Source organism: Indicator indicator, chromosome Z (assembly GCF_027791375.1).
Source record: "Indicator indicator isolate 239-I01 chromosome Z, UM_Iind_1.1, whole genome shotgun sequence".
Taxonomy (NCBI): domain Eukaryota; kingdom Metazoa; phylum Chordata; class Aves; order Piciformes; family Indicatoridae; genus Indicator; species Indicator indicator.
The window spans coordinates 31544785-31565109 of NC_072053.1; the positions used below are offsets into that span (position 1 = coordinate 31544785).

The following is a 20325-nucleotide window of genomic DNA, read 5'->3' on the forward strand; positions in this document are numbered from 1 at the left end:
ATCTGTTTAACAGATTTATTCTTGTCTGCAAACACGCACAAAGAATTTTCTGTCTTCAAGCAGAAGAGTTACAATGGTGCTTTTGCTACTAGCTATGGTATGCATTTGGGGGTTATATACCATTACAATTCACATGCCTCCTTTAAGTCAAGAATGTTCTTCAGTGCTGCCACTGAATGATCTGCTCCGGACATGATTTCTCAGTTGCTCTATGAGCTCAGGATTCTGCTGCTGTATCTGTTGTGCAAACTGCTGCCCCCTGTGTTGAACAGTTTTAAGTAAATCAAGAAGTAAAAAAAACCCTGACAAGTAGCATTTTTAAATGAAAACAGGATATCCCAATATAACGGAAAAATGCATTATATGGAAATTAATACTAAAGATAACTTGCTTTAGTCAAGGTATTTGTGGTTTCTAGTTAAACTCTAAGCAGAATTACCACTAGATCTTAATTTTTATTGTTTGGGACTACTATTTCTACTTGATAATATGGAGGAAAAAGTATTATCTTACCTGGTAAAACTAAAATTCAGTAACAAATCTTCTCCAGTGATTTGATGCTTTTTTGGAGAGGATCTGTTCTATTGTTTAATATAACTTTGTATTAGTTTAATACAACCTTGTATTAGTTTTTCCAGAAAAAAAGTGTGGCTGCCTGTTTGTACTTCTAAGCAAGATGTCATTAGTAAAAGTAAGCATTCAGTTATACCTTTATGTCTTGTATGACTGAGGTAATGATAGATCCATCTCCATACCAGTGGTAGTTTAAGAATTAAATTGATAAGTGAGACTAATTCCATGTGAAAGAGAAGGATAACACTAGTTTACTAGAAAAACCAGGTAAAAACCAGGTTAGTAAAACATACTGCTTCATTAACAGCCTGGCATGGCTTCTTTGTAAATTCTGCATTTTGTCTGAGTAGCAAAATGTCAAGACTCCTTTAAACCATAGTTGCAGGTTGAAGGAAAGTCACCATTTTCATAGATTTAGGTGTAGCACCTGTCTTTCTTATAATCAGCTTTTGATTTTGTTTGGGCATGTTCCTGTCTGTGATATGAATTACAAATTACTTTTGTCCTGAAGTGGCAAGACTTAAAACCAAACTGAAATAGGCTGGAATGATGAAATAGAGTAAAATTTTATGCCCTCTAAGAAGAAATGGCCTGTTTCTGTGCAGGCTTTTCCAGTTGCATTGTCATTATAATATGAAAGACTTGGGTCCTGTTTTTTGTAAAAGCTCCTCCTCATTATACTGAGTTCCCTGAAGTCTTCCTAGTCTAAATGGAAGGATGCCATAGCAGAACTTGTGGCAGCTTGCACTAAGTAAATATGCAGCTTTTCTAACTAGTCTCTGGGATATCAGGTAGTAAATTTATAAACACATTATGAAAGCACAACAGTATGTGAGAACCAGAATATGAAAACGAGCACCCATTTCAGTCATTCCAATTTGATGGAAATGTACAAAGCAAACAAACAAGAGAGTGGAAATTAAGTCTTCCAGTTCTCATTTTAATAATATTCAGGCATACACTGGGGACAGGCCACAGTATAATCGGCTTGATACTATCCTTTTAAACAGCTGTAGCACAAGGATACTGCCACAAATGCAACAGTTAAAATTATCCAATTCCTACTTACGCATGGATCAGGCTGGACAAATCTGACAGGCCACCAACACCCGCAGCAGGGCCACCAATGGCATTTGACATCATCCCCGACATCCTGGAACAGTTAGCACAGTGTTAGCATTGAGCTATGCAGGGACCCTTACAGTAAGCAGTAGACCGTAGGTCTTTTTTGAATTGCTTGAAAGAAATAAGCTATAGTAGTTTTATATACAGTAAGCAAAAGTACATTTTCAGGAATACAGTACTATAACTCTTATTAATTCAAACCCCTAAAGACATTTGTTGTAATAGTACTCCATTTTTATACTTACAGTTGTTGAACTTGAGGATTCTGCATTAAGCTTGCTGCCTAGAATAGAAAATATATAGCTGAAATTGTAACATAGTTACTACTTGAGTACCAATGAGGAAAATGTGGAAACCCCCCAACAAACTAAACCTACATGCTGTATTCGATGTTGTATTACAAAATTAATATGTGTGCATAGAAATGTATAGTCCCCAGTGAAAAGAGTCATTACAGGAACACATTTTAAGGATATGAAGCTGAAACAGTTTGTTACATTTTGATAAAAAATAGTAATTACAGACTCAGACATGAAAAATATGACATTAAACATAATAACCCAGTACCAGGAACAATTTAAAAAACAAAACAACAACAACAACAAAAGGCTTACAAGGACAGAAGTTTTCTATTCTCTTTTTTGGATAAATGTCTGCATTTTGTTGAATCCCAGCCTAGATAAATGAGGTTTGCAACTATTATTATTACTGGGTATAAACTATTGAGATGATAGCCATAAAATACTGCAGAGTAAACAACTGTGGACTGACTTTTTATTATGGTTTTGTGCTAATATAGATCTGTGGTAACTGCATATCTTCTTACTTTATAGTAGGCATGAGGTTATTTAAATTTCCCCTTCATAGGATACCTCAAAAATATATTGTGTTTATTATCAAGTTAGTAACATAGTTCCTACAGAAATTGGTGTCTGTATGAATACAAACCCAATAGGCACATCAGTGCAGTGTTGGTTATTCACTAATTTATTAAAAGTACTACAAAACCCAGTTATATGCAATATTATTTTATTGATCAATATCCCTTCATATGTATATCTCAGAAGTAAATATGCGGCTTTTCTAGTCTGCAATTTGATATAAAATGCCAAATTCAGTACAGGATTTTTTTTTCTTTCTTGCATCAGTAACAAGTCTGATTCAGATTAGGAGCCCAAAATGGAGGCTAGAAGCCACTTTCTCAAGATTAGACAGTGAGTTGATTTTTTCTGTGAAAACAAAACCCACAGGAAAATGATTATTTTGTTCCTCACTGAATGCCCTGTGTTCTCTCCACTTGACCAGGCACCTTCTGGAAATAATGCAAAAAAAATGCTTTGTTCATAGGTAGCTCCATATTGAAGAGTAGATCTTTGACACTAAACAGAAGCAAAGTCATGTGTCCAATGAAGCAGTACAGAGTTCCAGTGCTGTTCAATTGCTAGTGCCATTAGAGAATGAACTCACTTCTTCCTTGCTTACCATCTTGCCTGTATTATGTGGATGATAGTATCAGACCAGATGTACTGATACATCTCTCTTGCATGCAATGCATTTCCACACAGAAGCACTAGTTGAAATGTTCTGTCCTAATGAAGCTACCAGAGGCAGTAAAGTTTAAACTGAGTTCTCAAAGGATTTCCCCTTCCCCTCTTCCCCCCTCAAATTCCATCCTTCCAAGTTAATCAATACCATTTAGCTAAGAAAGCCACACATGGAGAAAAACTGAGGGACAAAACCACAATTTGCCACTGTACTAGAAGTAAAGGAATGCACTATATGTTTGCACATCTTACGAAGGTTTGCAAGCTTAAGGATGTTGGGGATAATTTGAAATAATAAGAACAGATAGGTCTGGTAGGTAGTTCTTCCTAAGCAGAGTTGCTTTAGTCTTGAGTAGATTGCATCTGAATCAACTGCTGGGGTTATTTCTTTGTATTTGCTGTTAACTACTATGTGACGAATAAAAAAAAAAAATCACCATGCTGTTGACAAGTGTTTTACTATAATACCATCTATAAAACCAGCACAGCTGATCTATGCATGTTGTTGTTTGTAAGTAAGATAGAAGCAACTGTAAATAAGCCAGGCATTATAAGAGATTTATGCTTCAACTGTTTAGAGTGTAGAATGACTTAGAAAAGTTTAAATTCAGTATAATGAAACCACTGCCATTATAAGAAGCATTGAAATTGCTTGTGTTATTGAATAAGAGTTGTCCTCAAAACTTCAGTTTTAAAAACACTATAATGTAAAGCTTGACATTTACTCACCATACTAATGAAGGCAGGATTGTTTATCAGGCTTGCCATGTCAAAGCTCAGTCCAGGTCCAGTCTACAAAGAAAATGCAACTGAAGGTAAGTTTACCAATAAAATCCCAGTTAAAACTATTGCAAATAAATAGATACAGAGCTAACTTACAGGACTGGACATGTCTCTTAGTTTCTGTTCTGCTATTTTCAAATTTGACTTATAAGAGTCATTCTCTGGATCAAGATCCAGTGCTTTTTGGTAACTGGTAACTGCTTCTTCGTATTTATTCACTGAGGTCAGAGCCAACCTGATGTGAAATAAAGAAATCCTGGGTAGAATATAAATGACCATCAAAAAGAAACATTTTCTGCTCTAAGTAAAACAGTATCTCACAATGGATTTTTTAGCTTGAGCACTGAGTTAAAGCAAGTTTTGCTTTACTACTGCTTAGTGTAAGTACTTGGTTTTGCAGAAGAGATCATCCCTCAGGGACTCATCTTGTGTAAGTCCTGCTCCACATATATGCAAGTTTCATTAAAAACTCTGGCATCATCAAGAGATGATGAAGTGCTTTGGCAGGGTGGTTGCACTCTATGATCTCGGAAGATCCCGTCCAACCTCTAATGTTCTGTGATTCTCTGTTTTAGTCTATTTGAGAACGTGAGCTGAACCCAGCATCCATGACTTTGCATAAACTCAGGAATTCCTCTAAGTGTTTCCTCCAGTCCTTTTGACTGAGATTTTTCAAAAGGGCACATGGGTAGGTAGAGCAAAGATATATGTGAGTTCTGCAGCTTCAGGAAACCAAATATTGGAACCATAAGTTTCAGCATAATAGATTTTTGTCTTAGGATCAGGGCAAGATTATCCTTTTGGATATTCAGTAGTTTGACAAATGGCTTACACGGGGTAACATTAACATCTCCAAGATGCTGTAAGAAAACATTTTATCAGGGAATTCTGCTTAATGTTTGAAAAAGATCCTTCTCCAGTAAGTTAGGAGAGCACAGGACAGATTACTACTTTTGAAAACAGTATTTATTTTCAAACATCATTAGCTATGAAAGTCAAAACATCATCTTTCTTTGAGCTACTCCAGAAGTCCATCTGGTTGCAATTTCAATGCTTTTTTTCTGTATTTTCAATTTGTAATGATGACAAAAACAAACTGATCTTTTCCACATTCTGTGAAAGATCTGTGTAACCAATATTCAGCTATTTACTGCTACAGTCCCTCTCTGGTATGTGCTAGTGCCCACTAGCAGACTGTAGACTTCTATGTCAGGCAAGAGAGCTCGATGTGTTAGATACATCAGTGACAGCCATTGCTCTTACTGAAGATGAACTCACTAACAGTCTGAAAATCCAGAGGTTTCCAGTAATGCTTCTGGAGGAATTCATGCAGTATTAACGTTTTCTTTCTTAACACTGTGTTACTCCCATAAACGAAATTGCCAAAGCAGTTTCTGACCAGACAGTAAATGCAATCTGGTATTTCTGTGAGGCAATCATGCTTTTTTGCAAATAAAGTATGTAAAACTCTGCTTCTTGGAATTCAGTACAAGTCAGAGCAGTGAGCAACATGTTCTTTGCTCAGGATTTCTACCCAGACAAGTGCTCTCTTAGGGTCACCCTGCAAGCATCACTTTAACTCTCTACATGGCTCCCATGTCTGCATCTTTCTGTGTCACTGCGGCATCTTTCTGTGACATAAAAAGTTTCTGTCAAATCCTGAGAAAAACTGATACGCCTTCATAATGCAGTTAGAAGACACAGCTATCTCGTAAGAACTCTTTGTAAATAACGTGTTTCTGCACTTGTTTTTTCAGTTTTTACTAAACAAGCACTGTTTCCTCAGTCAGCCCATGCCAAATGTATTACTATATCCATCTACTGAGTTAAGCAAAGGCTTGTAGCTCAAAATGTATCCCCTACGAAAACAACCACGAATCAAGAAAACGGAAACTTGATTGCCCAAGAATGATCCCACTTACATTGTTTTATCTAAAAGCACACTGGATTTACACCCAAAACTCTAGAATGACCTCCAATTTCCAATTACATCAGCCTGTGGCTCCCCTCTATCTTGCTGAAATCAGAGGATCTCAAGCTGTATGATATGAAGAGACAATCTAAAGAGAGTTAAACAGGACAAAACCAATTCAATAATCCCTGAAATTTCAAAGTGAATGAACAATCTCACGAGCCAGTCTGACTACATTCGTATTACTGAAATAAACTATATTGTAGAAAGTTTTCTTTGATCTTAAATAAATGCCCCATTTTGTACCAGGCCAAAAAGCATTATCCCAGACAATTTTAGGGCATGGTTCAGAATTTAACACATACCAACAGAGTTAAGCAATAGGTGGTTTGGAATTGGCCGCTTTGTGCCAGCTGACCCCACAAACAATTCTAAGGATTTTTTAATTTACTATTGCAGATATAACCTCAAAAGGCTTATGCAGCATTAAGTCTACACCCACAAGTTTGATTACTGAATATGTAAGGCTACAAGAATTGCCCTTAACTCAAGTAGACATCCCATTCAGAACATTCCTGGTATTTTTTTCTGGTAATACTTAACTTAGACCCACTGTCTATAAAGAGGCCATACTGTTAATCTCTCAGACATGACTGAGAAAACCATCAAAAGGACATAGCTTAGTCTGGCTAACATATCTGCTTCCAAAGATCTACTGAACAGAAAAATTAAGATCCTATTCCTGATAGATTTTTTAGGATTCCATTTGCTAACAGCGTCCTGTTAGATAGAGATCATTAGCAGATTCCCTGCTCCAACTGCAGAATTTTGATTACTCAGGACTAGGTGAGAGGTAGAAAGAAAGACTTCAGGACTTTCTAAACTAAATTTTCAAAGTTGGTAAACTGAAAGAAAAAAATTACATACTGAAGAAATCTGATATGAAAATGCCAGTGTCAACCAAATGTATCAAACTCAAAGCTGGCAGCCTGATAGGGTCATCTTCCACAAATTGCTACACTTTCAGAACAAGAATGTCTGCTAAATGAAACAACTTACCTCTACTTAATTCAGAAAATCTATGGTGATTTACACTTTGGTCTACAGTGTTTACTCAGATTTGTATTGGCTTACCCCATTCTCCCATATGCTTTGCTGTACTTTGGATCTATTGCTATGGCTCTCTCACAATCCTTTATTGCCTCATTGTAGTTGTTCAGCTTACTTTGAGCAGCAGCCCTAAAAGAAAGATGGGAGTGAAGGGAGAGAGCTTTGTAAAAAACCAATCCAAACCCAAAACAATTAAAAAAACCCAAACAAACAACAACAAACAATAAAAGAAAAAAAAAACAAGCTTAGCTATTCCTATGTCCATGACTAACTTTAGACTGTTTAATTTTAATGACTTTCACTTCTTAAGAGGCAATGTCTCAGGTTGGCTCAATTAAGTAGGACAATCAAATTTTCTGAACTAGGTATGTGCACTTCATTGCATTGCTAGAGTAGGGCTTCGGAGAACACACACTCACCATGAGGACACAAAGGATAAATAGTTCGAAGGAACTGGTTTAGATCCAGCTGCGACTGCACAAAACACACCAGAAGCCTATTACAGCAAGTGAATCCCTCAAGTAGTAGTTAAAGTAACTGTTTAAGCAGAAGTGTTTCATACAATTGGTGCTTTATAGCAATAACTTTACCACTGTTCAAAGAAATGCTGTGATTTTTCCCTTCTCAACTTTTTAGCAGGCAGCTCTTACTTGCATGTAAATGGATAACATTTCTCCATAATCTCTGAATGACTAAACTACAATTGCATCTCTGTATCAGAGAAAAAATAAATGTTGCAAATGAGTATAATAAGACTAAAGACTTTCCCAAATTATAAAGGACATTGGAACAGACTAGTAATCAAAACTCCCCCACTTTGAAAGGTCTCAAACCACTCTTTGTTCTTCCTTGATTAAAAAAAACTGTAGTAAAAAAACCCGACCAACCAAACAAAAAACTTTAATTGCATACAGCATTATTTTTTTATTAGGAATGCTAGATGCATTCTAGCAATTCATGTAATAACCCCTAATAATAGATGCATTCAATCCCTTCTCCCGCAATAACCTCCAAATTGCATGGGTTTCCAGATGATCAAATCAGAAGTGGGACTACTTAACGTATTTTAAACATTTAGGCTGCTTAACAGTTGTCCAGTGCCACAGATGCCAGTGAAGTTGTATGGAGAAAAAAGCTGGGGACAGTGCTGAGTCTGTCATGTGTTTGAACAGAAAATATTTTTTCTGTGGTTACAGAAAATTTATATCGCCAGTAGAACTTCAAGGGCATCTCAATTCTCTTTTTCTCATTTCCTTGAGTAAAAAACAGTATAATTAAAAGCAATCCATCTGCATTGCTCCCAAACTAGCTTAAGAAAGGTAAGAATAAGGTCTGTATTTATTCAAATACTCCATCATCCATGAAACTCCAAGCAACTCCTGTCTTTTGAATAACTTCACAGAATACTGGGCATACTGACATCAAAATTCATTTTGGTCCTCACAAATGTAGCATCTGATGTTAACACACAGTGAAGTATTTCTGCTCTTGCCAATTACAGGTTTGGTACTTAAGCCAATTCTACAGATGAAAATTTCAGTGCTTTTGGGAGGCTTTTGAATCTGATGCTGTATTGCTGTTTTATACCTAAAAGTACTTATGTGAGCAGGTGTCTCAAGGAAAAGATTATATTTAATCTGCCAACTTAAAGATGTAACATATTAGTAAACTGTGCATTTCCTTTCTGTTTGCTGGAAAACCCTGAATCTTTCACTTGTATTTATCACAAAGTAAACTGTAGTAATGGAAGCACTGCTCCCAAAATAGAAAAAATCCACTGGGCACAGTGGCACAAGGCCAGAGTGACAGCACTTAATATGTCCTTCCAGTAAACTAAGCACCGAAGAGTGTAGAGCAAAGTGACTTGAGGCAAATTAGTTCCAGTGGGGCTCACAGACTATAAGGTCTTCCAGCCCTTCTGACTTCATGTGCTCCCACGTCACTATGACTTCATTATGGTGAAGAATAGATTATACAATGAAACTACAAAGACAGCCTTGTTATTTTTGAAACTACAAAGATGGCCTTGTTACTTTTCAACAGGTCATGCATAAAAATCTTGAGTATACAAAGCTTGAAATCTCCAAAATGATACCCCCACATTAATAATATTTCTTCCTGAAAAAGTCAATACTAGAGGAGATACAAGATGGCAGCTGGGTCACTAGAACACAGAAAAAATAAACAACTCAACCAACAAACCAAAAAAAACCAAACCCAAACCCAACCAACCAACAAACCCCAAAACCACAAAAAAACCCAACCCAAACCACAACAACAAAAAAACAACCCAAGAGGTCTCAAAAAATCTCTTATTTCTCTCAACAGACTTAATATAGACAGCGTAATGCACAGAAACTTGATCTCAATTATTACAAGTAATTTTAAAGTCCATATGACACTTTTGACTGACAGATATGCTAGAGCAGCCCACTTTCACTTTAGGTCTTTTACAAAATTTAACATGATACATTTTTGAATAGTAGGGTTTTCCAACCTCATGTTGTTCTAACCTACATCACAATTATCTTTAAAATAATTTTAATAAAGGTTGGGAATTAAAAGCTTGTATTATTTTGTTATTACCTGTTGCAGTAATAGACTGCATTGTTGGGATCCAGTTCTATAGCCCTAGTATAACAATCTACTGCAGCACCATAGTTTTCTTCTTTCATATGATTGTTACCTGAAAAGAATTACAAAAAGCTCTTAAGTAGTTAAAAGATACAGTGCCATGTATGAAAGAAACAGAGTAGCCACATTAGAGCACTCATATAAGATATATATGACTACACCTTTGGAGAAGGTGCCCCCCCCCTCTGAGGGATCCTTCCCACCCCATGCAATTTGTGAAGTTCTGAGGTAACATTCTTTGAAATAGAATTGCCATAGAATAATGGAAATAAAAATACTGTGATGGTTTGAAACTGCCTCTTTAATTTTTCTTTGCAAAGTTCAAGCAGAGAAAGTGAAAGAGTGTAAATAAGTCACTATTGGGTGTAAGAAAGCAAAATAATGACTGTTCTAAACACTTCCATTGGATAGATAGAAATGTTTAAGAACTACTACTCAAAACAAAGTGGGGAGTCTGCAGTCTGCAGTCAGGGCAGTTTGCGGGGGTGTCTGGCTGCTGTTTTCTTCTGGCTGAAGATAACACACTGACCTTGGCGAGCTAAGTTAACAACTTTTCTGCTTTAGCTAACTCTGCTTTCTGCCAGGGGAGGTCTGGGGGGAGGCAGCCCCTGGGAGAGAGGCCCCTTGCGAAAGGTCCCTTTTGGGGGGAAGCAAAGGGAACTTGGTTGTGATTTTCTGTTGATTGTATGTATTTGTAAATGTTGTGAATTTTGTATATTTGTACATATTCATTGCATTTCATCACAGATTGTAGATTTGCTTGTAAATACAGCTTTCATTTGCTTCCAGACTGAGCTAGCCTGGTTATTGTCGGGGGTGGGGGCGGAATTTCAGCTCACACTGACACAAATACCTACTACGTCTGTAAAATTTATTATGTCCATTGTAATCCACCACATAATCCTTCCCCTTCCCATGTTGCTATTTCATGCTTTCCAGCTAGTTTCTACTGTTAAGCAAAAGTCACTTTGTTCAGTAGTATTGTAATTACAGTTCCACCCTAGTACAGATACACCAGTCTTGACTCATAATCCAATAGGTTGTATGTTAATTACTTGTTCATCTAATTTTCTGACATCTCCCAGTAACTTTCTTGTAACTATCCTTATAACATGGAAAATCAAAGAAAACCAAATCTAAGCCCCACTTTTGTGATGCCACATAATAATAAATTAAGATAATGAGAAGTATGTATAGCATAGACAATCTAAAATAATTCAAAGGTAACATTTGTCACCAAAAATCTCAAAAATTCTGTTCAATAATGAAGTAAGTTTCATATATTTTTCAAGTTAAGTGAAAAAAATAGACAAATTTAGCTTTTCTATAGAAACAAAATTCTGGAGTAAGGTCTTTCAAAACAAAAGACGCCACACACATTCTTTCCTCGCCCAACACAGGGCAGACCTGGCAGTTTCTTTCCTGACAAACGAGGAACAAAAGTGCTAGTTCAGAGTGCCCAAGCTTAAAGTTGCTCCTCGTCCTGAAACTATGGATCTTTGGCCTGCTAGATCCTACAGAAGCCTTGACCTCCCAGAAACATCACAAAGTTGTCATGAAAATTAGACTTCCACTGACTTCCTTGTACTATAGCAGAGTATTGCAACCCTTTCCTGAAATAATCAGGGGAGGGGTAAGTTAACAGGTTGCTACAGATACAGGTAACTGCACAAGCGAAGGCTGGAAAAGTTCAGTCAGTGCAACATTTTCTCTCTCATATAAAGCAAAAATCTGTGGAGCAAGCATGCTTAGGTGCCTGTGCTAACTGCAATACTTGCATTCATCTGTGAACACAGAGCTTAACAATCAAACAGATGTAAGTACCCGAGTATCATCAAGGTAGTATGAAATCACCTCTTCCCAATAATGATATACTGGACCATAATTATAGCCAGCAATCCCTAACAGTGAGAAGGCAAACTGAAACTGCAATTGCATGCATACCCTCAACATATACACTAAGTCCTGTTGTCAGATAAAATACCTGCAAGTTACCTGCACTCCATGAGATTGCAGTGAGTAATGTTTCTTTAGGACAAAACTGCCATCAATGACTATTAAAGTTGGAATACCTGATACTGTTCTGAATTACAGATGACCTGGGATACAGGGAGCTAGTATCAGTGGGTACCTTTCTTGCTCTCTACCCAGCCCAAAACGGAATAAAGGAAAACAGAAAAAAAAAAAAGAGCTAGACCTATTATTTCTGCTGAGATTAAGCAGTCCGGGACAAAAGGAAAAGCATCTGTAGTATTTATTTTATTGCCAGACAAAAATTCTTAAGAAGAAAAGCCCCCACAGTTACACTTTCGAAGGTGTGTCCTCTATAATCCATGTACCTATTGTAAGAATCTAAACTGTGGTAATGCCCACATCTTTATAGGATCAAGCTGCCATTACACTATACAAACCTGCACACAATCTGTGCTCTTACATAGTTTAAGCCAGAGTGTCAAGTGACATAGAAGGGCAGACACACAAATTCAACTATTTACTAGTCTGGGGGTTTACTACTTCCTAGTCTCAAAATGCCTAAGAAAGACAACTCATCTACCTGATTCTGTTCTGCCATTCCTTACTGATTTTTACAGGCACTAGGGTTGTTTCAAGCATAGAAGTGGAGGACACTGTTTACTGTAAAGATCGCAAAAATATTCCATTGCTAAGTATGCACAGAAAGAAATGAGGAAATCACAGAATTAAGAATTGCAGTATTATAGAAGATATGGGTCAAATGGGCTTCCCCAAGTTATCTAATTTCTCTCTCGGGGCAGAAAATACACACGACAGCGTTGATGGGTAATACACATACGAAAATGAGGATTACTATGACAAAGCGGCATTAGAAAACAGGTCAGGACATTTTGATTTCATTAAAGGAAATGAAACAGAGGCATTTCAAGCAGTTCCAAACTGCTTACTAATGCCCCTGTTAGCTGACACTTTGGTCTAAGACTAGACCCTTTCATTTTTTTCCGTAGTGACATAGTATTGTTCTAGTAATACCACAAGTAAGGCTAACATAACAGGCATTCATTTCATTTACTCAGTGGGCTGACAGATGACAAGACAGAATTACAGACTTAAAATAGGCATTGCCTTTTCTTCTTTCCATGTGTTGGCTGTAACAGACAGCAAATTGACAGGCAGCATGCACAGCAGGTATGTTACAACTTACAAACTCATTTTCACTTGTGATGTAATCTTGTTTGAGCTCTTATTCTTTGAATTAATAATCTAATAAGCAACCTCAACAAATATTCAAACATTCAGAGCTTGCATGGACTGCATTCATGACTGCAGATGAACAGCTTTAAGATAAGACAGACATAGCATTCATTCTCAAAAGCAAGCAGTAGAGCTTTCTTCACATCAACTTGAAATTTTTGACAGGATTGCATGTATCTTGCAATTTGAAACTTCATTATTTTTAGTACAAAACTCAAATACCTGTAAATCCAACAGATCATTAAAAATGTGGTTTATAAAGTACCAATACACCTGATTTGTACCAGTTATGAGTGCTAGATGCCTTTCCCCCCCAATATTTTCAAGGGGAAATAAAAAGGATTAATTCTTCAATAGCACTGGTGAAGACTTATATAGTACAGCTGCCTTTCCACACATAACACCAATAACATCTATCAAAGGAAAAATAAAACTACTGATTTTTCTGCAATTTTTATAGAACACAAATAATTTCATATATGTGAAATACTAACCCTACTAAGTTTGTAAAGATTTTTCTGTTGGCTTCAGGTGGGTTAGCTTTTTAACTGTTTTAGTATTCAGCTACCATATAATTCTTCACATCACATAACCTTTTCAATATGAAGTAGTATTTTGCATAGCAATGCCATGGACAAATAGAAAAATCTATAATACATTGAACAATAACTGTCTATTCTTCAAAGCTTCTACTACATAGGAACGCTGCCCAGGACTTCAGATGTTATGCCTTAGGTTTTAAGGTACTTCCTGAGTAAGGGAAAGAATAGACTACATTTTCTTAAATTCTAGATGGTGCAAGCCACTTACTCCTTTTACAACAAAACAATTGGCAAACAACGTAAGCTTCAAGTTTTTCTGTGCAGTATGTTTTGCCCATACCAACACTATCCATTATAACCCCAAAATCTTAATAAAAACATAAGATATTTATTCCTGTGTTTATTACAAACCTTCATCCTTCAGCTGGTCTGCCTTTTCAGCATCCTCTGGTAAAGAATCTGAGAGAGGCAGCATGTCATTCTGTATGTGAACACACACACACAAAAAAAAGTTTTTTCATTAAAATATCAGCCCTGATTTTTTTAAAAACTTACATCCTGGGCAGCATTGTATCCACAAGCAACCAGATTTTCTGTAACGCACAGGAAGTAGAAAAGAACTAAACACCACTAAAGCATCCCTAGAAGGGAAAGAGAGCTTGCTTTCTATTACTAAAAACCCCTCAGGGCTCTCCACATATTTTAAGGTGATCAAGGGGAAGAAACATGATAAATCTTTACTTGGTTTTCTTACCTCTGACTCTCCTACTTGCCATACAGGTGGTTCCTATGCCACCTGTAGTGGAGATCCCAGGTAACTGTTATTATTAATACACATTTTTTAAGTTCCCATTTTAATGTTAGTGTTCTTGGAGATGTTTTTAAAATTAAATTATTTCCAGAAGGGAGTGAGAAACATCAGCAAACTATAAATGACCTCAAGCATTTAACAGACATTTATCTCTGGGAATTGCAAAATGCTTAACTGAAGGATAAAATCCTTCAAGTGAGAATGAGACATCCACTGTTTAGTAATTTTCTATGAGGAATTGTCCTTGTCTAGCTGAAATGAATTCCTCCCACTGCTTCAAAAGATTGCAATTCTGCTGGTTTTAATGAAATGCCACCTTTTTTTTTGTTTTCATTGTTTCCACATTGTTTTGACCCATACAGCACTTTGAAGGTTGTGTATACAATATGACATCTTAGTACACATTGACAGAGCAACTCTACAACTTAGTGCAATTCTTACCTTGTGAAAAGAATTTGTGAACATTTCTATCAAATGCTGGGGAGGTGCAAGATGAGTATCATCCAAGTTAATCTTAAACACAGTCTCCAAACACTGAATTGCAACTTAAAACAAAACAAAACAACAAATTCACCAGTTTATCAATGGAAGTGTAACTTCATTAATTTATTCATAGAGCAGCTGTGTGGAACATAGCATAAAACAAAGAGGCTATCTGATCCCCATAGAATTAACTTGCTGAAAAATAGTATAAGCTATACAGAATCCATACATAGTTTGGGTATTATTCTTAAACCAACTAAAAATACATAAATTTAATTCTTTCAATCATGCAATGTCTTAAAAAAACCCAAACCAAAACAAACAAAAAAAATAGGATTTAGCCAAAGCACAACTCATAATACAACTATGCATGCATCACACATCCCAATTCAAAAGAGCACAACTGCCACATATTTGTGTGGCATAACATTTGGGAGAAATTGGTACTTACTGTCAGACCTATGATAAAACCAGTGGAATTAGATTTCTCATTTTTCATTATAGGACTTATTAAGAAGACACTTGCCACTTAACAATTTCACCCTCAAAGTTATGTTCTCTTAAGGCATTCCCTTTCCTGAATACCATACCTCATTTGTACTTTTGAATAAATTTAAAATACAACCCCTTCCTTTATCTTTCACAAGGCTGTTCAGGGAGGTGGTGGAATCACCGTCCCTGAAGGTATTTAAAAGATGCATGGATGTGGTGCTTAGGGACATGGTTTAGTGGTAGTGGTTTAGCAGTAGCTGTGGGGTTGTGAGCTCTGGTTGAATGTTTGGACTTGATGATTGCAAAGGTCTCTTCCAATCTTGACAGTTCTATGATTCTATGATTCTGACTCTCATACAGGAGATTTTTGCAAATCGCAGCAGTGTAAATCATGCTCAAACAACATAATTACCAAATAGTATTATTAATATTTAGAATTTCCATAAAATAATTAGCTCTTACAGTGAACTCCCTTTTCACATTTCTCCTTCAACTGAAAGATGGAATGTATACTTATAATCAGATACAACAAAATTAGGAGCTCTTATGGGATCCACAGGTTAGAAAAACAACCACTGGTTAAGAAGTAAGCCAACAATGAAAACCTGTGTAAAAATAAATATAACCAAAACAGAAACTTTTCCAAATCAGAAAATGTATTAAGTTGTAATATGATCAATTAACTACCTCATTTTAATGTGACATAAAAATCTGATGCCCGTAAAGTCAAAGGAGTGAAGACTTTTTTTGTCTGAAAATTACCTCATGAGACTAGCCTGCCAGCATCCCATGATCCCATTATGAAACTGAGGCACAGTCAAGTGCCGCAAGCTCATTATCATCAGTAAACTGGAAGACTTGCTGCGTGACAAAAGCTATTAATCTAAGATTTTTCTCATTTCTAATTTTAAAGGCCAAAATTATCTATTATCTTCATCATCACACACACGTTCAGAGGCCTACAGAATTGCTGAAGCTTGTACTACCACCTTGTAGACCAGAAGAGATACCTACTTCCCTGCTGAACAGGTAGGACTCACACAGAGACCTGACGTCAGGAGGCTTGGACTATTCTAGGGCCCAGCTGAGCATCCCCAGTGCCACATAGCTCCAGGATTTTTTGCTGTCCAAACAAAAGGCATCCCAGCAGACATTTAGGATGTTGTTCACTGAATAATAAATATTAATTGAGCTGCTGAGGCCCCTTCACTACTTGGTATCCTTCTTCATCTTAGACATTACCTTCCCCATCTCAAGTATCCCTTGATTTAAGCTGGTTTGGACACACTGCCTTAAAGAAATTCTTTGCAGTACACTGATCTTAGAATTAAGAAAAAAAATCACAGCTGTGTGCATGCTGCACAGAATTTCTGCTTTCATCTCACAGAAACAGGCGCTATACACAAGAAGGAAAAACTAAAAAAGAAACTGTAAACAGGAAAGAGAAGTAATTGCCATTTAAACCATCTAAAATACAATTTGGAAGAAGTTAAGTTTCTAGTTCATACAACAGAGTTGAGCACTAAGCACCAGAGATCTGCATCACTGCTCTAGATCCTAGGTTGTAGGGCTGTGTATTTCTCCGGTCTACCTTCCGGTTACTCTGCTTTCTCAAAATAAAGCATTTTTATTCACCATAAAAATACCTAGAGAAAATTTACACTATCATTGACATCACTATATACAATTCAAACATGCAAAATGCAGATTATTAATATAAATGGAGTTTGAATACATGCTAGACTTTTAATAGATCATTTTGTTATTTTGCAGGGAATAGAATTAAATCACTTACCAAACACAAGATATCAACATTATCAAACATTAGTCAAATTTTTTCATCCCTTTTGTCTCCATCTAGCAATAAATGCTTCAACGGGCGGGACTTGGGCTATTGCTGTTCCACATGCACTAAAGATACTTTGAACAACTAAATGAGTCAATCATTCAGAACGCCTGCCTCCTATCCTCTAGCACACAGCATATGGTACCACACTTTTGGCAGGGTACATCTCTAAAATTAGGATTTCGTATCTGTATTAAAATGGTAAATGTTACATCAGCATTTAAGCAAAACTAAGGTTTTATAATATTTTTTATTTAGAAAACAGCATCTTAGAATTGAGTCCTTTAAACAGACATTGGCTAAGGCTGCTCTAAGACACATCATCAGGTAGATTTTCAGTCATAACTCAATACTTGTTAGTATTATTTTAAAAGCAAAAGGAATACTCTTTATCTCTCATTATGTGATTTCCAAAACCATTGCCTTCTTCCATCAGCTGAACATCACAATCTGACTGAGGTTAAATTCAGAAATGACTACCATTTTTCAAATGTACAAAATGCTCCAGATTCTGATGTTAACCTTAATCTTTTGGCTTTTATTCTTCTGGGAGTATCCTCTGAATATCATGATACAAGTGTTTCCTTCTTGCTTACATTAGCTAACAGCTACATTCTAAAGGTAAGAGACATATAAGGAAGCACACTCCAGGTTTATCTTTTCAAGTTTATGGCTCTGAGAGGCAGACTTGCTTTGCACCTCAGTAAAATCTACTCTTCACATCTCAGATTTCAGGTAACTCAGTGATTATCTGCCCAGATGTTGTTTATTGCACTGCTGGTTCTAGACTTCCCCTCTTAAGCTTTGGATTTGTCCTCTGGTTGAATGATACAACCAAAGACTGCCTGAAACAGTGCTGTGTTTAAGTGAATACTATGAAAAGGTCATTGCAGAATTAAGACTTATTGTTCTTCTCTTACTTAATTCCATGTTGTGATACCATCTGTCATGAAGTCTCTAGGAATTAGGGAGTAGGAGAAAAAGCCATATGAAGGAGAAAGACAGATACTATGAAGTTACACAAAGACAGGTCTGTCAACAAAAAGGATACACACAGAAGTCCACCATTTTGTAGCTATGTCTACAGATGGATGGACTTTGATGTGTAACAGAAGCTATACCATACTGAAAATATTTACTACAATACAGTCTTCAGAATTATTATTCAAGTTGGGAAAACAAAAAAAAAAGAAAACAAAGGAAAGAAAAAGAAGACAAAAAAGAAAAGCATTTATTTTATTTTCCGTATTCTTGGGATCTTTTAACCTTTCCTCATGAAGTACATGAAACTCTTGAAAGTATGAAAGAGCTGCCTCTTCCTATATACCAGAACAAATACATGGTATTTTTTTTACTTCCTCCATGGCCAGCACAGCTACTATCAGATACAAAAGGCAGGAAAAAAAATACATAAAAGTAAAAAGAGACATTACACAAAAATCTGTGGGACACATATAAGAATTGTTATTATAGTCTGCATTATACAGCTGCTGAACTAGATGTGGTTTATAGTATCTGTTCCTCAAAATTAAGGTACACGTTTGTAACTTTAGATCAGGTTTTAAATGAGAGACATTTTAAAACTAATAATCTCAGAAAAACTGAGATCATGATTTAATTCACAAAAATATCTGGTGGTAGTTTCAGTTACGTTACTACATTTACTTTCTATGATAACATGTATCAAGTAATTTATCATCTTGGTAGTTTGTTATAGACAGATAGATAGGTAGATAGATAGATAGATAATGTATACCTTACCTTCCAAACTTTCTTGCTCATCTGGAGTGAAAGTATCCATCTGACTCTGCTCTCTCAAGAAATGGATGACTGCATAAACCAAGCGTTTGACTGATGACATTTTGGAATTGATGACTTTCTCCTGTCTTAAAACCAACAGGAATTCAGGAAAATGAATTCCCAGAGTATTCAAGCCTCCCACTGACATCAGTAAGAGGTGCACACAACACACCAAAACATATTCTTCAAGTGATGCCTTGAAACAAGTGGTTAAATTTTATGGATTAAGAAATCCTACAATCCTCTAGTTTAACTATCAGCAAAAGAGCAGATTTCCTCAGATTCAGTCCTGCAGGAGAGTTCACTGAGGCTAAAATGATTTAGCAACTTATTTTTGTTTTCATAGTTTGGATTTTATTTCTAAGACATATGCACATGGAAGCAGAAGCACATCCTGAAGTCAACATCGATTAAAAAGACACATTGATAAACAGAATGACATAAAGAAAACACACTTCAGTAAAAGGTATTCTATTCTCTCACATTGTGCTGCTTAACACTTTACACTCAGTTTGGACAAAAAAATGGAACACTGTGACTTTAATGCACGCTTTTGATTAGTAACAGTACTGTCTCAGTCCGATTTGCAATCAGCATCCACTGGCAGTTATATAACTTTGAGGAAAATTTCAGTCCCAACTTTCCAAGTTTTTTCCTTATATCATTTCGATTTAAAGACGCACAACCAGTCGCCAGGAAAAAGTGGTTTTAAAAGAGTGTTAAATGAACGGTAAGATCAGGGCCAACCTTCCCCACATTATTTTCTCTCCACAACCCCTGAGCAATCCGGTGTGCAGTCAAACCCACGCCCGAGGGGAGTGGGGAAAAGGCGGCTCCCCGCCGAAGTAGCGACTGCCAGAGGCGCATAACGGCGGCGCCCGTCTTATTCGGGCACCCGGCACGAAAGGGCCGAAGAAGCGGCCGCCGCCGTGTCACGCTCCTCGGCCGCCGGCACGCCCCACTGGCCAGGCACCACAGGGTCCCGCTGGCTGAGGCGCGCCCCCACGGCACGGCATACCCGGGGGCACCGATCCCGATCCCCGCTACAGCCCCGGCAGCGTCACGGTCCCGCAGCAGGCCCGGGGCGCTCTCTCAGGCCTGGAGGGCAGGTCTGCCCCGTACAAATGGGGAGCCCCGCTGCCCCCGGGTGTCCCTCGGCACCGCAAGCAGCGTCCAAGCTGCTCAGCCCCTCCGGCCACCCCAGGCCCACCAAACGCCCGGACCGTACCCGATACCCGATCCGTCCCACCACCTTGAGCTCCGGGTACGGGGCTCTCCGGGGAGGCGGCGCACATCCACCCCGCCCCCACAGAGCTTTCCTCGCCACAGAGTCGGGATATCGCCCTTACCGTGCGAGATGCGACGAGCTCCGCGGCAAACGCCGTCCCCGTAAGCACCGCCTCCGCCGCGGGGCGGGAGCCACAGCGAGCGCGGGGGCGGGC

General features: G+C 37.5%; 1 protein-coding gene across 1 annotated transcript; it reads right to left on the reverse strand.

Moving 5' to 3' along the window:
- Nucleotides 1-31: 31 nt before the first annotated feature.
- Nucleotides 32-18944, reverse strand: SGTB (small glutamine rich tetratricopeptide repeat co-chaperone beta). Its single transcript, XM_054397734.1, has 10 exons — nt 18845-18944; nt 14704-14807; nt 13863-13932; nt 9634-9733; nt 7072-7176; nt 4122-4260; nt 3972-4034; nt 1944-1981; nt 1643-1726; nt 32-259 (listed from the first exon to the last, which is right to left on the reverse strand). The coding sequence occupies exons 1-10, from the start codon at nt 18942-18944 to the stop codon at nt 148-150; spliced, it is 915 nt and encodes a 304-aa protein (XP_054253709.1). The 3' UTR covers nt 32-147.
- Nucleotides 18945-20325: the final 1381 nt, after the last annotated feature.

Bases quoted from the DNA above. Each gene is read 5' to 3' on its own strand.
- SGTB (XM_054397734.1), bottom strand. From the start codon at position 18,944: ATGTCATCAGTCAAACGCTTGGTTTATGCAGTCATCCATTTCTTGAGA. The intron at 7,177-9,633 runs GTAATAACAAAA...TCTTTCTTTTAG, and splicing joins GCAGTCTATTACTGCAACAG to GGCTGCTGCTCAAAGTAAGC. The intron at 1,727-1,943 runs GTAAGTATAAAA...TAACTGTTCCAG, and splicing joins AATCCTCAAGTTCAACAACT to GATGTCGGGGATGATGTCAA.